Source organism: Aulonocara sp. 'chitande type north' Nkhata Bay, linkage group LG2 (genome assembly GCF_057382095.1).
Source record: "Aulonocara sp. 'chitande type north' Nkhata Bay isolate Kocher_YH1m ecotype deep benthic linkage group LG2, A_spYH_male_GT1.1, whole genome shotgun sequence".
In the NCBI taxonomy this organism is placed as follows: Eukaryota; Metazoa; Chordata; class Actinopteri; order Cichliformes; family Cichlidae; genus Aulonocara; species Aulonocara sp. 'chitande type north' Nkhata Bay.
In genome coordinates this window covers 23997999-24016443 of record NC_141345.1, presented here as the reverse complement: position 1 = coordinate 24016443, position 18445 = coordinate 23997999, and the positions used below count along the sequence as shown (strand labels likewise).

General features: G+C 41.5%; 1 protein-coding gene and 1 long non-coding RNA gene across 3 annotated transcripts in view; one reads left to right on the top strand and one right to left on the bottom strand.

The window, feature by feature from the left end:
• The window catches only part of LOC147337849 (uncharacterized), a 48606-nt gene that overhangs the window by 19364 nt on the left and 10797 nt on the right, over nucleotides 1–18445 (top strand). The window lies entirely within an intron of this gene.
• The window catches only part of gabrb2a (gamma-aminobutyric acid type A receptor subunit beta2a), a 33325-nt gene that overhangs the window by 10411 nt on the left and 4469 nt on the right, over nucleotides 1–18445 (bottom strand). For both annotated transcript variants that reach the window (XM_086311806.1, XM_086311813.1), the window contains exons 4-5: nucleotides 9415–9635; nucleotides 1540–1622 (exon numbers count right to left, since the gene is read on the bottom strand). In XM_086311806.1, the coding sequence (XP_086167932.1) occupies nucleotides 1540–1622; nucleotides 9415–9635 (304 nt within the window). The remainder of the gene's footprint in view (nucleotides 1–1539; nucleotides 1623–9414; nucleotides 9636–18445) is intronic.

Sequence of the window (18445 nt, the reverse complement as noted above, 5' to 3'; positions counted from 1 at the left end):
GCAGTGGATGCTGGAACTCCACACCAGCAGATAAATAAGCTCTACCGTTATCATCACAGCATTACCCCAATTAGTGTACCATGCTGCTGTTGAGGTGCAGCTCGGTTAAGTTCTTATCGGCTACGTCAGGCTGGGGATCAGCGGGGTGTTGAGTCATTTGGTAGAGGGGAGTTTTTTTTCAATATGAAGGGAGCAGTTTATGGCCAGTACATTCAGTTAGTTTGTAGCTCCATTCGTTCCAGACCATTGTCTCTGTTAGTGCATTACATCACTGCACTCAACCTGGTCTATCAAGACTGATATGAAGGGTGCCTGAGCCAAAGATGTGCATGGATACTGTATGTCAGCATTTATATGTGCATAACAGATCGTATTAGTTGGTGTTAGAGGGGAAGAAATGCTTTCTTTTTTTTTTCCTCAGTGCAGCACGTGAGTCCCACGGCCTGAGCCGCAGCAGTGAGTCGCTGATGTATCGGGGGTTTCTGGGGTTTTAAAACTTGTGTCTGTTAAAAATGCATTGAGTTTATCAAGGGGAGTGAGACTTCTCTGGGCTCATTAGTCTGAATAAAATAGCATGCTCTGGCATGAAGAGATTCCAACGTTAAAACCGTTGCCAGTTAATCCATATGAGAGCAGATACTGCCTGGTGATCAAAACTGGAGCTGTGTGTGTGTGTGTGTGTGTGTGTGTGTGTGTGTGTGTGTGTGTGTGTGTGTGTGTGTGTGTGTATTTCTGCCTGAGAGAGGAGGAGAGAAAAAAAGAGCATATGAGTGATGGAGAGAGAGATAAAAAGGCTGGGAGGGAAAAAAAAGAAGAGGATGAGACCGTGCGAAGAAAGGAGATGAGAAACGGAAAGAGAGGGTGATGGGGAGAGAGATGGCAAGCATAATGGGAGAGGAGCAGCGGGGGAGGGGGGGTGGTTCTGACCCGCGCTGTTTTTGTGCTGCTTAACGCTGCTGGCAATAGTGTGATCAAACCCGGGAAGACTGGGCCTACACCACATCCCAGCCCCATAATCCTTCTCCTAGGGGACCCAGATAATACACGCAGAGGACCTCGTCTTTCTCTCTCACGTTCCTCCTCTCTTTCCTCGCTCCCCTGACTCGAGAGCACCGGATCACGTACAATTACAAACTCCACGTGAAACTGAGTCTTTGTACTTCACAAACATGGAGGCGGCTTCACGAGAAAGCTGAACACAACATCCACTATCAGCACCCTCCTGAAATACTGGACCTAATCAGGCTCCTCCTCGCCTTGGGAAGCCACTGCAGTAGCAGTTGAATTAATTAGGCTGGATGTTATCAGTCACTGAGCCATTAGTGATGTTCCTCTTCTTGATGCATATCTCTTGATATCTCATCAGCCTTTCTCAGCATTTTACATCCTGTCTTATCAACTGTCTTTCTACCTCGGTGCCACTGGGCTGGCAGACTGTTTTCAGGACGGTTTTCCGAGCTGCATGCGTACGTGGGATCTCTTTAATTCGATGTCTTCGTGTGGGTGTGAGAGCTGGTTGTCAGGGACAACGGTACTTACAGCTTTCGATCTCCAGGGTGCAGTTTTGCTCATCTAGAGGGTAGCGGCGCAGGTCCATCATGCAGGCTGCGGTTGTAGTGATCCTACACACACAGAGAGGGATAAAGAAATATAGGATTCAACGCAGAAACAGGTGGAGGCGGCCACGAGCAGGCTGGGTTCATTTTATTTGACCTTCACTGCGCAGAGTAATGTAAACATCCCTGCAGGATGTTGGCAAACCTGAAGAGCACCAGACATGAAAGCCATTCTTCCGGAAATAATAGGTTCAAATGGAAAATGCCATCAAATGTGGGGATCAGGATTAACTCAAAATCAGATGCTGTTTGGCAAATCCGAGAAACCATTCCAACTGGCCGAGGCAGATGGCCGCGCTCCCGGAGCCTGGTTCTGTCTGGTTTCCTTCTTGTTAAAGCACACTTTTTACATCAGCCTCAGTTCAAGCCTCCATAAATCGTAAGCTGATGCTGACAATGTCTTTTTATTGAGAAATTCTTTTCTGCTTTTATTATGAAATTTACTGCATATTTTATTCTAATGACAAGATTGGGAAACTATTAAAGCTAGTAATTACTGTACTTAACAAAGTGTGGAATTTGGACACTATGCTGGTTTTACTTTTATCCCATAAAGAGATAAAAAAAAAAAAAAAAGCAGGGTTCAACGTCTGGTCAATGGGCTCCTTAAAAAAAGAGCCGTCGAGCACAGGCCAGTCATATCCAACAGGTTCAGTCAGGGTGACGCACTTCCTGTTATAGATGACAAGTTGGCCAGAGCTGAGACGGGCTGGCACCCGGCCGCACCAAACCCCTGAGGCTGTCTGAGAGAGACTGGCCACACAATCTAACTATGGGGGCTAAATCTAGCGTAGACGTGTAAGACGAACCCCCTCACACACACGCACAAACAAACACACTGATTGATATAAAACATGATGGCGTCACGCGACCATTAATAATAATAGCAGCCTGTGGGAGAATTCCCAGTATAGGTTGAAGTGTTTGTCATAACCGCGGGTTTTCCTTGCCACAGCTGATTACGGTCACATCATCGATTTATTGTGTTAGCGGTCCATTCATTCGTACGTGGCAATGAAAAAGGCCACTGAGTAGCCAGATCATCCAGTAAAAGTCATGCTACATTTACACTTTACATTCATTGGACATTCAGTTCAACAACAAGGATCCCTCAGTGTCGCACAATCATAATTTGTCTTTATTCATAATTGCACTTTCCATCAATATATTAGTTCATATGTCCTTTTATTCTTTATTTCTTCAGTTTCACCATTTTGTGAAATACAGTGTTTGTAATGGGAACAAATGAATCTTGCTGCTTATCACTGAATTTGAACTAATACAAAAATAAATGAAAGGTAAACTGTCCTTATAAGAGAGGTGATGTGAACAAAAAGGCTTCATGATGATCATTTTACAGTGTTAAGCTGTAAAACAAACCCGCTGTCCTTATTTGAGGGCGTATGAGGGTCACCTTTGCACATCTCTGTTCAGAAATTGGGCCTCAGGAGGATATGCAATTTTATAAATCAGGGACAATAAATATTAAATAATAAAAAAAATCTGTTGTTTACCATTAAAAAACACAAGCAGTGGTGTCTGGATTTGCTTATTTTGATAAATCAAAGACTTTACGTCATTCCACTATTTATAAAATCATAATGGAAGTGCTACCATGGGAAAAAAATTTATGACAAAGTGCTGAAATGTATATTGTTTGGTGTGCATTGTCATCTCCTGAAAGCCTGTAAATGTTTTAAACATGAATAGAAATGGGCAAAAAAATGTTCTTAGTTCACACATTTTTCAAATCGCTGCTGCTTTGAGATTGAGAACGTGGTCCCGTGGAGCTGCGGGGACACTATGGCAATAAAAAAATACAATCACAATGCCTTCTCTCGGTTAACTTCATCACATCTACAGATGCATCTTTAAGAGCGCCTTGTCTTTAATAATTAAGAGCAAACTTTATTTGAAATCTTTCTGCATAAGATGTTCAGCTCCCTCAGGCCGAGGCTGGCAAGTTTGGGATTTCATTTTTTCGAGCTGCAGAGTCTTCTTTCACACACTCGGGCTCTCTCCGTCTCTGCCTCCTTTTTTCTTGCTCTCTGGGCTCTTATGTAAGAGCCAGTTAGCAGGGCCATGGTGCACTGGGGGATTAAAACAGGAGGCTCATTTCTGTCCTAGTTTACCCCTTTTTTATGGCCACAACTTCCCAGGATGTTGTGCTCGCATAGCCGGGCACTCATCACTCACCATCATCGCCATCGCCATCACTAAATCATCGCGGTGGCACAGAGGAAACACAGGGGAAAAGCAGAAATGAGGCCAAAATGGCAGGGGTAAAAATAACAGCCTATTTATAGCCCACCTACATCATCAGCAGAAGTCTCACAGCTTTCTCGTCTGAGACTCCGCACGGCTGATCAAGAACTGCTTCTGCACCCCCCACCTCACCCGGCTGAGCTAGAGCATCCAAAACCTGCTCTAACAATTACCCCAAAAATGCAAATAATGAGCACGCAGGAGAAGCAGGACGAGGGTTTCTCTCTGCAGGATTCCCTCCCCATCTTTGAATCTCCTCCTCCTCCTCCTCGTCTTCGTCATCTCCACTGCAGAGAGAGTCTGCTGTGGACCTCTGCAGCAGCAGCAGCAGCAGCAGTTGTCATGAAGCACAGGCTTGTTTGCTCTTCATCAACATCAGAGCCGGTCCGTCTCTCGCTCATCCCAACCTGCCGGCGGAAAGGCCATGCTCTCGCAGATCACGCAGAATCAAACACGCTACATTTGCTCTGCGTCGGAGCTAATAGGACACAGAGTCTAAAAAAGGCTGTTTTTTTCTTTTTTTGTCTATGTTCCTCTAACAGTTCAACCCAGGCGCGCTCTCTCTCTCTGTATATGTGTGTGTGTGGACCCCCCTAAGGCGGCCTGTGCACCTTTATTCCAAATGACCTTGTTTACGGACATAACACAACCACCACGAATTCCCAGACAGAATCTCATTTCGAGGGAGCATCAGAGAAGAAGAGGCCAAAATACAGATGAGAGGGGGATTTTTGCAGGTTCCAAACCTGGTGCAGGCTTACTTAAACTGACATTTTATCATGCATGCAGGCATCAGGAGAAAAAAATAGAAAGATCATTTCAGAAGTTAAATTAAGATGGAGAAGCTTCCTCCATTTTGGATAGAGAGCCCATGTTGAGCTGAGCTAACACATGCAGGATTGTCTCTTCCTGCTCAGGCAGGTCACAGAGCACATCCAATCAAAAAGCAGGAAAAATAAAGAGGTTTCTACGTTTCCCTCTCGCCTGATCTGTAACTTCAGAAGGAGATAACTCTAAAAGTGATCCCATTGACAGCATTCGCACGGGATATCATTGTGCATTTTAGCTGCAGAGCAGAAACGTTCCTTGGCCTGACAGAAGACGACGTCAGTCTCCAAAGCACAAGGATGTGTCCTCTCACAACACAAAAGGAGTTACAATATTCACAGAGAAAGGAGGGAGGGTGGAGAGGGAGTGGGGAGAATCCTAATAATTTCTCCATTTTGAATGAAGTCTGACCTTCACGTCTCTTTCTCCCTCTTCGGCTCAGTCTCTCTCTGTATGCCAATGTGGAGCGACATACAGCACGAGTCACGCACTCGGTGTCTATATTTCTTTTTCATTTTTTCCTCCATTCCTGCATAAAATGAAAAGCTAAGTGGAGTTTGTGTTTTCCTGTTGTGTGTGTATATGTGTGTTTTTTCCTCGCAGCCTGGGCGGTATCTGTGTTATTGGCTGAGCCTTTTCAGGGGCTGGGTAATTAGATCAGACTGCCTCTCCCCGAGAGTCAAACCGAGCTCTAAAGTGACAGTTGGGAGCACTGTTGTAATTTTCTGCTCCTCCTGGTAATTGAAGACCAGGATTTGGCAGGATTGGGATGCACTATATATCCACAGAATAAGGAGTAAACAACACCCTCACTCTTCCTCCTTCGTGTGCACCCCTGAAAATAACACTCACTCATTCACACGCACATGTACCCAGAGACACAAACTGCACACACAGACACACACATCTCCTGCAAACTAAACAGTTTAACCTACTGGTGTTTGCCAGTTAGCGTGTTAGCTGGTTTCAGCTCAGCACAAATACTCCTCCTGCAAGATCAATAATATGTTTACTTTTGCCCCTCATTATCTAAGGATTTAGCAATATTACCTGATATTTTATAGTCAAACATTTTAGCTTAATCTCCAAAAAGAGAGATTCAGCATATAGTAAGGGGGTAAAATTATAGGGGCAGGAAGCTTTCTGGTTTTCAGTCTGTAGTTCAAGCACTATAAGATAAGTCACCTTGAGCAGGCTTTACTTGCATTAGAAGGATGGCATGTGATGACTATTAGCTGGCAATTATTACTTGCCAAAATTAGTTTGCTCTATCCAGAGGCTGAGTCAGCAGACCAGTCGGTAGATTTTAGAATAAATTTAAAATGTATTTAAACGTTTACAGACGGTTGTTTGGTTGAGTTTTTCTGTGTTTATATTGTGCAGATTGAATAAGAGAGTCGCTGTGTCCTGCATGTGGCTTCATCTACTCCCGTGATTTAATATCACAGCAGAGGTGAAGATATCCTGACCGCACCGCTCCATAAACATGTCAGCACCCATAGATTTCTAAATGACATCTTTTAGTTTCCTACCTTCTTCATTCTTCATAATGCAAAACTTGCTCTAATAAATGAGGAAATGAAGAAATCTCTGTATGTTTGTGATGTTTAACAGCCATTCATGCAGTTTAGTTCAAAATTGGCAGGTGTGCCACTGGAGGCCTCTGGAAGTGCTGTGTAGAGTTTATCCACATAATAAAACAGAAAAGTGGGACCCACCCACTCCATACTGCCAGTGGATATTAATCACTGAAGTCAATGACTTTTTGATTGTCACATTGCTGCAAATCAAAATAGAAAAAAACAAAAATACACTTGACTTGGAAAAATTGGTGGTTGCTGGATGATTGCATTTAATTTTTTTTAAAAAAATGCAATGGCTTGCAAGTAGATGAGTATCCAAAGTCCTCAGCCACTGGGGGACCACTTAAGATTGCAAGATGATTGCACAGGTCGCCTGATGGGAGGCAACCTGTCTCCAAACACTTGTCATCTGACTCACTTTCAGAAAAATCAGCTAAGATTTGCAAAAATGTATTTAAAATTTATACAAGCAGAGAGATTATAAACACATCGGGATCAATCTGAGTCAGTCTGTGCTAATGGATACAACTTATCTGCAATGCATCTCTTTGCAGTAGGAGACTTAGACTAGTTGCCAACTGGTTGTATTCTGGTTCTATTATGTCAGAGCAAGGTTGCCAAGGTTGTCTTTGTCATGTTGCAGTTGAATCACTGTCCTGAAGAAACTATGTTACTGTTTTTGAAGGAATTTCTGAATTTCAGAGATTCTGGCTGGACACTGAGTGGAAGTAGGTAAACAGTGTGGTTTTTCACTTTCATGTGGATTTCTGTATATGCAGACGGCAACTGACAGCAAAAGGTTTATGATTTCCTGCGATTTATTCATTCACAACCAGTTTACATGGAATTGTGACCTTGACCCTACTCAGCTGCAAACTGATAACACACTCATCGCCTTTTTGACAAACCTAAGCTGCACTGAAGAGTGCTACTACCTGTAAGACCTGGTCCTCATGGCTAAAGCAACCATTTCAAAAGCAACAAGATTACAAGATTTCAAAGGCACAGCTGCAATAATTTTAATTACCCTCCGATTCTTCAATGTACTTTTACATCAATAGTTAATGTTTATGTCCTACATACATATAGATTTACTCATGAGAGTGGTCCCTTTCACAGTTTACATGTTTATAAATAATTAGGAAATGGCTTTCAGGGGCAGTAATTATGGTGGAACTACTTGGAAACATTTCGTCTCTACTTTTTACTCAGATACATGTATTTGACAACTGTAGTTACTCCACTTTTCCTTTTTTTTATATTTTAGCTACAGTCAGTCAGCTTCAGACATATGATGCAGTGGTATGAATTAAACAGCAGTGTGTAAAGAAAGTGAATTTTATTGTCAAAATGACTAGTATCCACAGTAAAAGCTTTCTTACTTAATAATGCATCCGTTTTTAATTTGTCATAACATGCTGATATAATTTTATGCTCTTTCTGCAGCACAATTTTAAAATGTTCTCCCCTTTACTGTTTCCTTTTTACTTTAACTCTTAACTAAAACTTCTTCCACCACTGCTGACCTTTACCCCGATGACATGCCTTGAATGAATTCACATCCCCGGACCTCTGACAGGATGTGTGCTCACATACATCCTCTTTCCTATAGACTCTCAGTTAGCCATCTTCTCCACACCCACTAAAGCTGTGTTGTTGCAACCAGCTGACCCGTCTCTACAGGTACGTGTCAGTGTGCTCAGAGCACGCAAGCATCTGGCCGGGCTGACTCTGACAGCAGCTTGTGTCTGGACTCGCTAGCATCAAATAAAACCTGGACCAAACCCACGAACCAAATAACGGAGAAGAACTGACAAGGACAACGCATCCGAGGTAAAAACCACATGTCTCTGCTGCGCACACCCCCTTAAAATTTCACAACACTCTTACAACTCCCCTGGCTTTCATTGCTTTTTGGCTGTTATGCAAAAAATATGTGTTAGGCTTATATAATTGAGTCAGAGTGTTCGGAATTACATTTCTCGACTGTTGAGACAAAATGTAGCGATGAATAATGTGGTGCAGTGCAGATACTTAAATTTTTTAAGCAGCCTTTGCGCAAGAAGGGCATCTCAGTCAAGAGAGGGAACGACTGCAACATCTTGAATTAGCAACAATAACCTCAGCTTTTAACACACACACATGCATGAACACACACGCACACGAAAAGGCGGTGACAGATCAGAGGAGGCAGCGGCACAGTGATGGACGGGTTGCGTTAGCATATGCAGTCAAATACGCAACGTCAGTACAAATACAGATTCAGTGTTTGTATTGAACTACTACATTATTGATTATGACTTTATCAATTATGGATGACAGCATCCTCAGAGGCATCGCAGCCCTGCGCCACAAAGAGACATCGTGTAGATGGGCTGCACACAATCAGAGTCAGTTCAGCTTTTTATTATTGATGATCATCAGGAGATATGAAAGGCTACAGTACAAGTGCATATAGTTCCTCCTATACACACCTTCTATACTTCATTACGACCCGGGGTGTTATTTTTTTTTAGATTTGTGGCTTGTGTGCAATTAATTCGATGACATTAGCATGGAAAGTCAATAAGTCAGTGGTATAGATTATTGAAATCACTGAACTCTAACTTAAACAGTCAAACGTAACCTTTCTGTGCCCAAACACAATCACCAATCCTTTGATATCAATAAAGAAGCGGGAAAAAAAACAGGAAATACACACATTTGCACTTTTTCTTACTTTAACAGGTGTTAATTTTGTGTCATATCAGCTTTTTTAATAATCAGATTTTGGTTATTCTTTGAAAACACTGCCTTTTTCAATATATATATAACCCTGGGTTTTATTTTAAAATGCCTTCTTGTTGAGCAGCGCTACACAAACACACCTGCCTCGCTTGGCCTCCATGTTGCCTCTTCTTTTCAACCTTGTTAATCATCTCAGAAAGCGGCACCATGGGCGGCCTCGTAATAATCCCTCATTGCGTATGAAAAGTGCAGCTTGACTGCTCTGAGTAGAGTTTGGAGAGGCTGAAATATCTTCTCTTATTTTCTTACTTTTTTTTCTTTTTTGTGGTCCAACCAGATCATTTGCCAATAAAAACAATTCATAAAGACACAGCTATGACACATAAAAGTCTTACCTGAGTCCGTACAGCACCGTTCCATCAGGGTGGAGACGAATCATCCTGTTCTTCACTGTGACGCCATGCACAAAGGACTTCTTGTCGTTGAGGAAATAGGTGTCAGGGACCCACAGCTGGTCAGCCACTCGGTTATCCAGAGTCAGGTTGTAAGCAATCTCAGAGTAGGAGAGCCGCTTGTCCCGCCACGCTTGCTGGAAGTACATTGTCAAGGTGTAGTCCTGCCAAACAGAGGTGAACTACATTTAACGCCACAGTCAAACTCATTGTACATTTTTTTTATATATGTTTTATTTTCATCACCATCTCAACCGGGGAGCACATAAAGCTCTACCGGGATGTCATGTCACGCTCATGTCTGAGCCATGGCATGTTTTCATGGGCTCTGCATAGTGAGAAGGTCAGCCAAAAGGTCGTCGGTGGTCTGAAAGGCCACAGCCTGCACTAGGGGGCCCGTGGTGGCCGGGGTTGGGGGGTTAATATTCAACTATCCTCCATTAATTTTTAGACCATAACCAGAGGGCAACTTTCTCAGCTGGCTGACTATTGTCTCATGCTAAAAATATCTGCTTCCACTTGAGCGAATGAAGCTGCCTTCTGCTTTACAGAGACAATACCCTCTTTAATGCAAACTCCTGGTAGATATCTGCAGCTGGGGCTTTCTCCCTCGCTCTCTCTTTTTATGTTCTGACTTTGCATAATAAACAATCACAGCGACTGAGATTCAGGGGAGACTTTTCCAGATTTAACCTTAGTGGGGAGGGGGAAAAAATCAGTATTTATACTGTACAGTTTGTTTTTACACATGCTCAGAGATGTGGTAGAAAACCGTACCTCCTCCTCCTCCCTCTCCGTGTGTATCTTTTCTCTGCTTCTCACTCTTAAAAACAGACTCACACCCACACACAGCCACAGCGAAAAACAGCACTGCAGTCGGATCTGCTTGGTTACAGTGTGTTGCAGTGCAATCAGCGAGTGGGAAAACAAATTAAAAAATACGGTCCATGAAACAAGGCCCTTGAGCTTTTACTCCAAGCAGCCATCATCATCACTTATCGCCGTGTTTCTATGTTTCAGAGCCCCATCAGAACACATTGGCGTGACGCTGCCGCACAGTTGCCACTGAACACTAAATTCACTGTGTGCAGCGTGCCCGACCGAAGTATTAGTGTAAAAAAGGCCATCTAAAAATACACCAGATTCTGCCATCTTGATTTTTTCTTTTTCAGAAATAAAAAAAAGTCACGCGAGGACAGCTGCTTCCTTATCCTGTTTTACAAGGGTTCCCACTGAACCCTCCTCTCACACTCGCTCCCTCTCTGTCTCATTATCAGCCTGTCGATCGGATATCTCTATCACCTTTGGGATCGTTAGCTGCTGCCTGCAGGCTCAGAGTACATCACAAACCCAGGCAGCACATCCTGTGATACACTCCTGTCTTTATCGCAGGAAAACAAACAGGCCTCTCTTTAGCAGAATTATAAAAGAAATAACACATAATATTAACCCAGTCTGAGAAGATGGTTACAGAAATTATTGTTGTGGAAACTTTCTGTTAATGTGGTGTCAGTCTTGCAGAGAGAAACACCTCAAGACATTTTGGTGGATAAAGTCACAATGTGACAAGGAGGCTAAGTAATAAAGACAACAAACTGCAGTTCCTCACGTGGCCACTTGAGGCTAGCTTCAAATGTGAGTCAATCCCCATAGACCTCCATGTTAAAATGCCCACCTTTGCACCAGTGCAGTCCATCTGATCACTACTAGATATTCTGCTGAGGCAGTGTCCTTGCTTTTAAAGCCCCAGCTGCAACTCAAAAACACTCAGAATAACTCGGATAATAGCAATAGCAAGTCTGTGTATGCACCTTGCTAACCAAGCAAACGTTAGAGATGTTAATAATTTAGCTATGCAACTTTTCTCGAACTGCTGTGGTTCATGAACACAAATTGTCGGGTTTCTTTGTGTCAGTAAGTGTGTATTTGTAAGTAATGTGCTGTGTGTGTGTGTGTGTGTGTGTATGTGTGTGTGTGTGTGTGTGTGTGTGTGTGTGTGTGTGTGTGTGTGTGTGTGTGTGTGTGTATTTGCATATATTAGTTTTAGTTTGCATAATTTTTGCTGCATCCAGCATTTTTTGTGTGCAATTTATGGTGTAATTTATTTATGTTGTTCTAGAGAAAAAAATCACTCTGATCTCTCAAAAACAAATGTATCAAATGTCATGCATTAACGTTAAGCGTTAATCAATAACATATTTAAAAATGACAGAAATTACATCTGAAAAGTCTGTAGCTCAAATTTGAGTCTCTGGTGTTAACAGTGAATTAATCGGCTCCACAGCCACAAACCCCTCCACCTTCCGAATGAAGACTGTGGAAAATATTAACATAGTGAAAATGGAATTAAATCAGTACATATGACAGTGGGCCGATGAAAAGTTGTGTTCATGATGGGAATTTTATATTGAGGCAAACAAAATGATGCCAAATTTGTGCCCAGAAACACAAATCATTAGATTAAAAGGTCCTGATAAACTGCTGTGAGGAAGGTTTGTGTCCAAATATTCTTACTTCTGCCTCCAACAGCCAAGATGGCGACAAAAACGGTAGTCCATAAACCAAAGGGTGATGTCACAGTTGCCAGGTCCATCTTTAATATAGAGTCACTGGTGTGAACCGGGAGTGCCATTATCCTATTTTTGATTTTCTTGTTTGCAGTCCCAGCTCTCAACTTGAAATTACTCGAGTAACTAAAACCTAAAGATTTAAGAGTCCTGAAGATATAACAGAAAGATAACCAGCAAATTCTGGTGATTACCTGGTGATATTAGTTTCAGTCCATTTCAGCATTATTACACTGAAAATGAAATGTCCTTTCTTAAAATGACACGATGCATTTAACTTCAGTTATAGTGATTATTCAATTTAACTTGTTCACACTGAGTTTTCTGGACTTTCAGCCTCCATACTTGTTTCAGTTAATTATATTCTAAACAAGGAGCATTGCCACACTCAAAGGACTGCTACTGTTTAAGTTTAGGTGTAAGTTCAGATAATGAATTAAGCAATAATCAGACTGTTAGCATAGCATGTTGTCTTTAGATGATACGATGGAAAATGTGTATTTCAGCTCATTTATGTGATTGTAACATGTGTTTACAAAAAGAGTGTGAGAAGATGGAAAAACAACCGACTGTTTTCTGTGTTCGAGGTCATGAGGCGCTTTCTGTGTCGTTGTTATCAAGCAGGCGCCTATGTGACAGTGAGAAGAAAACCCTCCACAGCTGATCACACAGTTTGTATCCACACAATGAGCATAAAGGAGCTGCTAATTTCCTTTTCTGCATCGATGCTAATGCAAAGACTGCCTGTACTGTATTGATCCCTCTGCAGAGTTTCTTTCAATAAATCTCAGAAAACCCAGTTTGGCTTCAACGCTCAGTTTATTTTTTTCATAAGAGTTTGTTCACTTTTCATGGAAGAAGACAGGGGCCACTGAAAAAATAAAAATGAAAAAAAGACAAAAAATTCTGACATTTTTCTGACAAAATTCAAACTTTGATTCCAGACTTCTGTTTTTAATTTTCAAATTTTACAATTCTAAAGTAAAGTCAGCTTTATTTTAATTCACCGATTAGAATAAAACAATAATAAATAATAAAAATAACAGCCTGTTACCAAAATCTGTCGCTACTCCCCGTATAAACAGTAAACGCTCAATAGTAGGCAACAAATAAAAATCTGATTTTGAATCATTGTGAAGTGTCTCCTGTACTCGGATACTAAATGAGTCACATATTCACAACGGACATTTTATCCTGTCATAGTAGGAAAAGTTTAGGTGTTACTAATAAGATAAAGATTTCTGACATGACAGCGTGACAGTGAGGCAGTTGTACATGTACTTTTCTGACTGTGACCTCTCAGATTAGATGAGGAGTGGACACCAAACGATGTGAATGCTAAAACCTGGATTTTAAAGATGCCTGTCCTCGTTTTAAAGTGTTGAGTTTGCATATTTGCAGGACCTCTGTGTGTGTGCGTTAGAGGTTTTAACAGTATAGATATGCGCAGAGAACACCTGGGCCTGCACGCTGCCTCCTGGCTGTGCTGTAAAATGGCAGCATAATTACGTCCTTGCAGATGGTGCTGTTTACCTTGACTTGGACATCACTTGAGCATAGAGAGAGACACAAAGTACAGCTGCCTCACCTCTCTCTCTCTCAGTGCAGCCTGAGAACCAAATCTGCAACACAGAGTACTGCAAGGGAACAGTTTTGTAACAGACGAAGTGCTGGCTGAGTCATGCTGTGCAGGTGCTGTGCAGTAAAATAAGCAGGACAACCATGTTATTTTTATGCAAAAAAACCCTCAAAAGCCTAAAAAAAATAACGAGGTTATCTTTGAAAATCTGACAAATATGTTTCTGCATCTTGTATATTAGCATTCAGTCACTAGGGCTGTGTAAGGAGAGAAAATCCTGATTGACTTTTCTCCAATCCGCACCCAGAAAAAAGCTGCAGCTAGTCGGAGCATCCCATGCTTGAGCACTGGTCTCCAGAGCGACCTTCAATCTCCTTGTCACAAGCACTTCTCAGAAACTCCATTAACATCACACAGACAGCCCAGTAAGCATCAGTGAGGGAGACATCTTGTGGAGAGCACCAACATTTAAAAGAAAAGGCACGACAGCACCGAATACATAAACACAAAGAGCATACAAACGAGGCTCGGCTAACTTGAAAAAACATCAAGGCTGGGTGCACAGTGACAGTGTCTCGCTGCAGATATGTTTCTGGGCTAACAAACCCCCATTAAGAACCTGACAGAGTGACAAGGAGTACATTTGTGTTTCCCTGAGAAATCTGACAGACTATGGTTGTTACAAGTCCTCCATTACAACTACATCAGCTGTCACAAGCGACATAAGAGGGGGGCTGCACATAGATGGGCTTAACACAATATACTGCTGGGTTTGTAAATTTAGATTTGAAGGAAAAGTTGACTTTAAGCATTCACTTTTCATAAACATATAAACTGCTTCCTCTGTTCTGTCTGTGCAAAGCAGTCACATTAGGTTTAGGAAGGGGTAAGGGTGATGGTATGTGCCTGAAACTTGTTTTTGTCTTTTCAGATTGAACTCATTTTTAGGTGACATTATTTTCCAAGTCTCCTTTTTCCCAGAGAATGGTTTGGTTTATTGAAATTGCTAATCAACAGTAAAGGATGATATTTATCATACATTTATTTAGGTAAAGGTGAAATTCCCATGATAATCTTAAAAAAATAAAAATAAAAAATACTTTTACACTGACCACCCTGCTACCTTGATTATAGTGAAAATTCACTAGATTTTATATAATACATATAACATAATAAACATAAGGAGTAAGAAACTGTAACTTTACTTAAGAAAATTGTAAAAACAAAACAAATTTAAAAAACGATAAGGCACCGTGAACGCTGCTCAGTAATACAAATAAAATACAGCTGTTTACTGTGATTGGGTGTGCTTGTGTTACCACGGTGATTTGCTGCAGTGTAGACTTAGTAGGAAACTAACGCTAAAATACGAGAAACCCCGTTGCCAGTATTTACTCTTAATCAACGGGATAATTTTTTACAGTGTGTGAAAAGACACGTCCACAGACAGTCACTTTCATGTTCTTTATTAATTTCTAATTAATAATTTATTAAGTCGCTGTCCTGCACTAATTCCCACCGTAAAACATAATTAAATGTGATGGATATAATTTGTACTTGTTGTTAATAATGCTTTCTATACAGCACTCCCTTTTTTTGTCAAACATTTTCTGCGACAGACCAGTCAGCCTCTCTGTGGTTTATACCCACACAATGATAAATACATTACAATATTTATGAAAAAAACATTTTTACTTGTTCGTTGTCTTCATTAAAAGACTAGTTTTATTATTAATAATACTAATAATAATAATAATTTTTGCTAAAGATATTTTCACTGTGGTGAAATATACACATTAAATAAAAAATAATACTAAAAAAAAAAACTGATCCATGGATGTTTGGTTTGTGCACCTTTCCCTCGTCTCTCTGCAGCTTTGCAGCAGTAGACAGAAGTCCACCATATTGCTAATGCTCTCCTGTGCTTGGTCCTGCTGTCAGGCGCTCCAGCAAAAGCAGGAAGAATCTGCTAATAACAAAATCTACTGTGTGTGAGGAGACAACTGGACATTTGGGGAATAACGAGCTTGTCTGCAGACGTCTCAGCATTTACAAGCGGAGGCACATACCCAGAACAACTGGTCAAGCTGAGCGTATTCATTTGTCGTTCTCTATCTGTGTTTCTGGTTAAGTACAGTCTTCAAATTAAATATTAGGGGTCAAGGGGGCTGTAAGTGCATTCTGAATGAGTTGCCAGCCATGCACATCCTGAGGGAAGTGACAACATGGCCTTTATGACTCTCTTTCCAGTTGGTCATTTTTCAGCTACTTAGTTTCAGTGGAGAAAGTGCCTGACAGAATCATTAACAGAGTCATCAAAACACATTAAAGGCTTTTAATGGAGCTGGATAACTTACATCCCACTTTAGGAAGCTTAGATTTTTTTCCCTTTGCACTGGCCACAATGAAATTAGATTAAAACCAATTTAAAGTTTGTGCAACGTTATGCTGCGGGACTCTACAAGGGTAAGTTAATAATAAGAACATTCAGTACATTAGCAAAGCAGCGATTTCCTGTTATTATATAAGTCCCGTTGGAAAAAATCGTGGCATAATGTTTGCATTTCCATTTAAGTCACTAACTTCCTAGTGTTCAAAATATGCATACTTTTCCATATTTAACAATGTATGTTTTGCCAGATTTTACCTTTAGGTGTAGCATAAAGCTCGTGTGCCTCTTTACAGTACCTTAGGTTTAACAGTTTAAGTGACCATGGACTAAACATTAAGGCAGAAGAGCCGGCATGCATGTAAGAAAGCTGCAGGATTAAGTGTTGTTCTTGCGCTGTTGTAATTATACTGCTTACCATATTAATCTGTTACTGTGTGCGTCCACTCAGCATTACTAATGACAGTGTTCTGGATAACCTGGATTCTTCTCTTAAGCTTTTTTGGAAAGCTCAGCAGAGCAAAGGCAGAAAGAAGAATTGAAGCAGCAACACATGAAAAAAAGTCTTTCTTGTATTTAAATGGTAGAAAGGTGTGAATATATCTGAATGAAAATGTGCAAATTTAGGTAACTAGGTGGTTTTTTAAAAGCCATTCATCACGCAGAAGCTCGATCAGTTTTTAATCAGCTTAGATGATAAGCAGGGAGGGTTGTGGGTTCGAAGCTTCTGGTGATCTGGAGGTTTGGACCAGGCATGCTCTCCCTAGGTTAAGTGCTTGATCCTAAACTGACTCCAGGTGTGATGTGAACACCTGTCTGAGTCTCTGTGTTGATGGGATGGTGTTCAGAGTGTCCAGAGGCTTTGAACCAGCCACAACCAGGACTCCAGGTGTATAAGAAGTTAAGAAAATGGATGGAGAGAAATAGGAATTAAAAACAAAATGCTAAAACAAAGTCAAAACAACCTTCACCTGGAATATAAGTGATAGAAAAATCTCAAAAAAGTCTCATCAACAAAAAAAGAGGCCTTTTCCCCCTTGACTTCATTGGATCCACCATATAAAAAAAGAAGAAGAAAAAGAGGAAAAAGAAATGGCTGGGTTGTCATAGCAACACTGAGTAAAAATAACACAAGCTTATTTTCCACAAGCTGAAAATAAAATGGAACAGGATCAGTTTGGACAAACAAGATCAAAATGGTTGCTAATTCACAGACACACAAGCGAAGCTGCATCACACGGACGTGCTGCACGGCCGTTCCTGTCCCTCTGGTCATCGGCCGCCGTTATCTGACGGCCAGATCCCGTTACTCACGTAAAGAAACACACCAGTCGGGATAAAGATCTTAATAAAAAGCTACACTCACGCCCCACTAATTCCTCCATCCCAGAAGCCACCACAGCTGGTTTGTTTAAATCTTTTAATTCACAGCCAGCTAATTAACATTCAGAGAACAGTATTTTAGTACAGGCAGTGCCTCTTAACAACCACAAACCTCAGGTATTTTACATGTAATTAACAACCGGGAAGGAAAAGAGGGGAAAAAAGAGGAGTGAAAATACTCATTTAACTTCCTCCCCATTCCTGCCTTGCATTGCACAGCTATGCTCAACATATGGATTGCATACTGAAGGCATTATTATGCAGCGCTGATGCATTGCTGAGACAACAGACTCGACTTGTATTTAATCAGCTGCACCGGCTGTGTGCAGAACACTTTTTAATGCACCGTAACCAGGGTTTGGGTTCCTGGATCTGTGGTTTCAGCGAAAAAACAAACAGCATTATGCAAATCAAACTTCAGCTGCTAAGTGAGGGAGATGAGTGATGGAGAGGACAGACAGACAGACATTGATAAACCGTGGAGTAGGGTTGGGGTTGGGGGTCTCGGCCATGATATCATATCTGTGCCATATTTTGCACTAACCCCAGTGAGTCAGCACAGCCCACCCAGCAAAGATGTGTGGTCACACCTCGGACTCGGAGGACACTTTCCTCTCAAAATAGCACATTTGTAATGTCATGCAGGCGAGGCTGCTACCACAGCGCTGACTGACCTGCACATTTTTATGGCCCCACAACATGGCTGACCTTTGAGCCTGAGCAGGCCAGTGCTGCAGACCGCACAAGAATGTGCAAATATATATATATATATATATACATACATGTATACTACTTCACAGCTGTGGCACAAACACATGTGAACAGGCACTGAAACAGCAAGAGGAGCAGCAAAACTACAATTCCCACAACCGCCATGGCTTTCATGTCAGAGCAAAAAATAAATAAATAAAATAAAACAAAAATGCCACAATGGCTTCAATCAGCCACCCCCCGTTCAAAATGCAGTTCATTCTCCACCAGAGGCGTTTTTAGCGTTAATTAGAGGAGCGAGCAGCTGTCTGCAACCCAGTGCTGCACACCACCATGAAAGCGGGC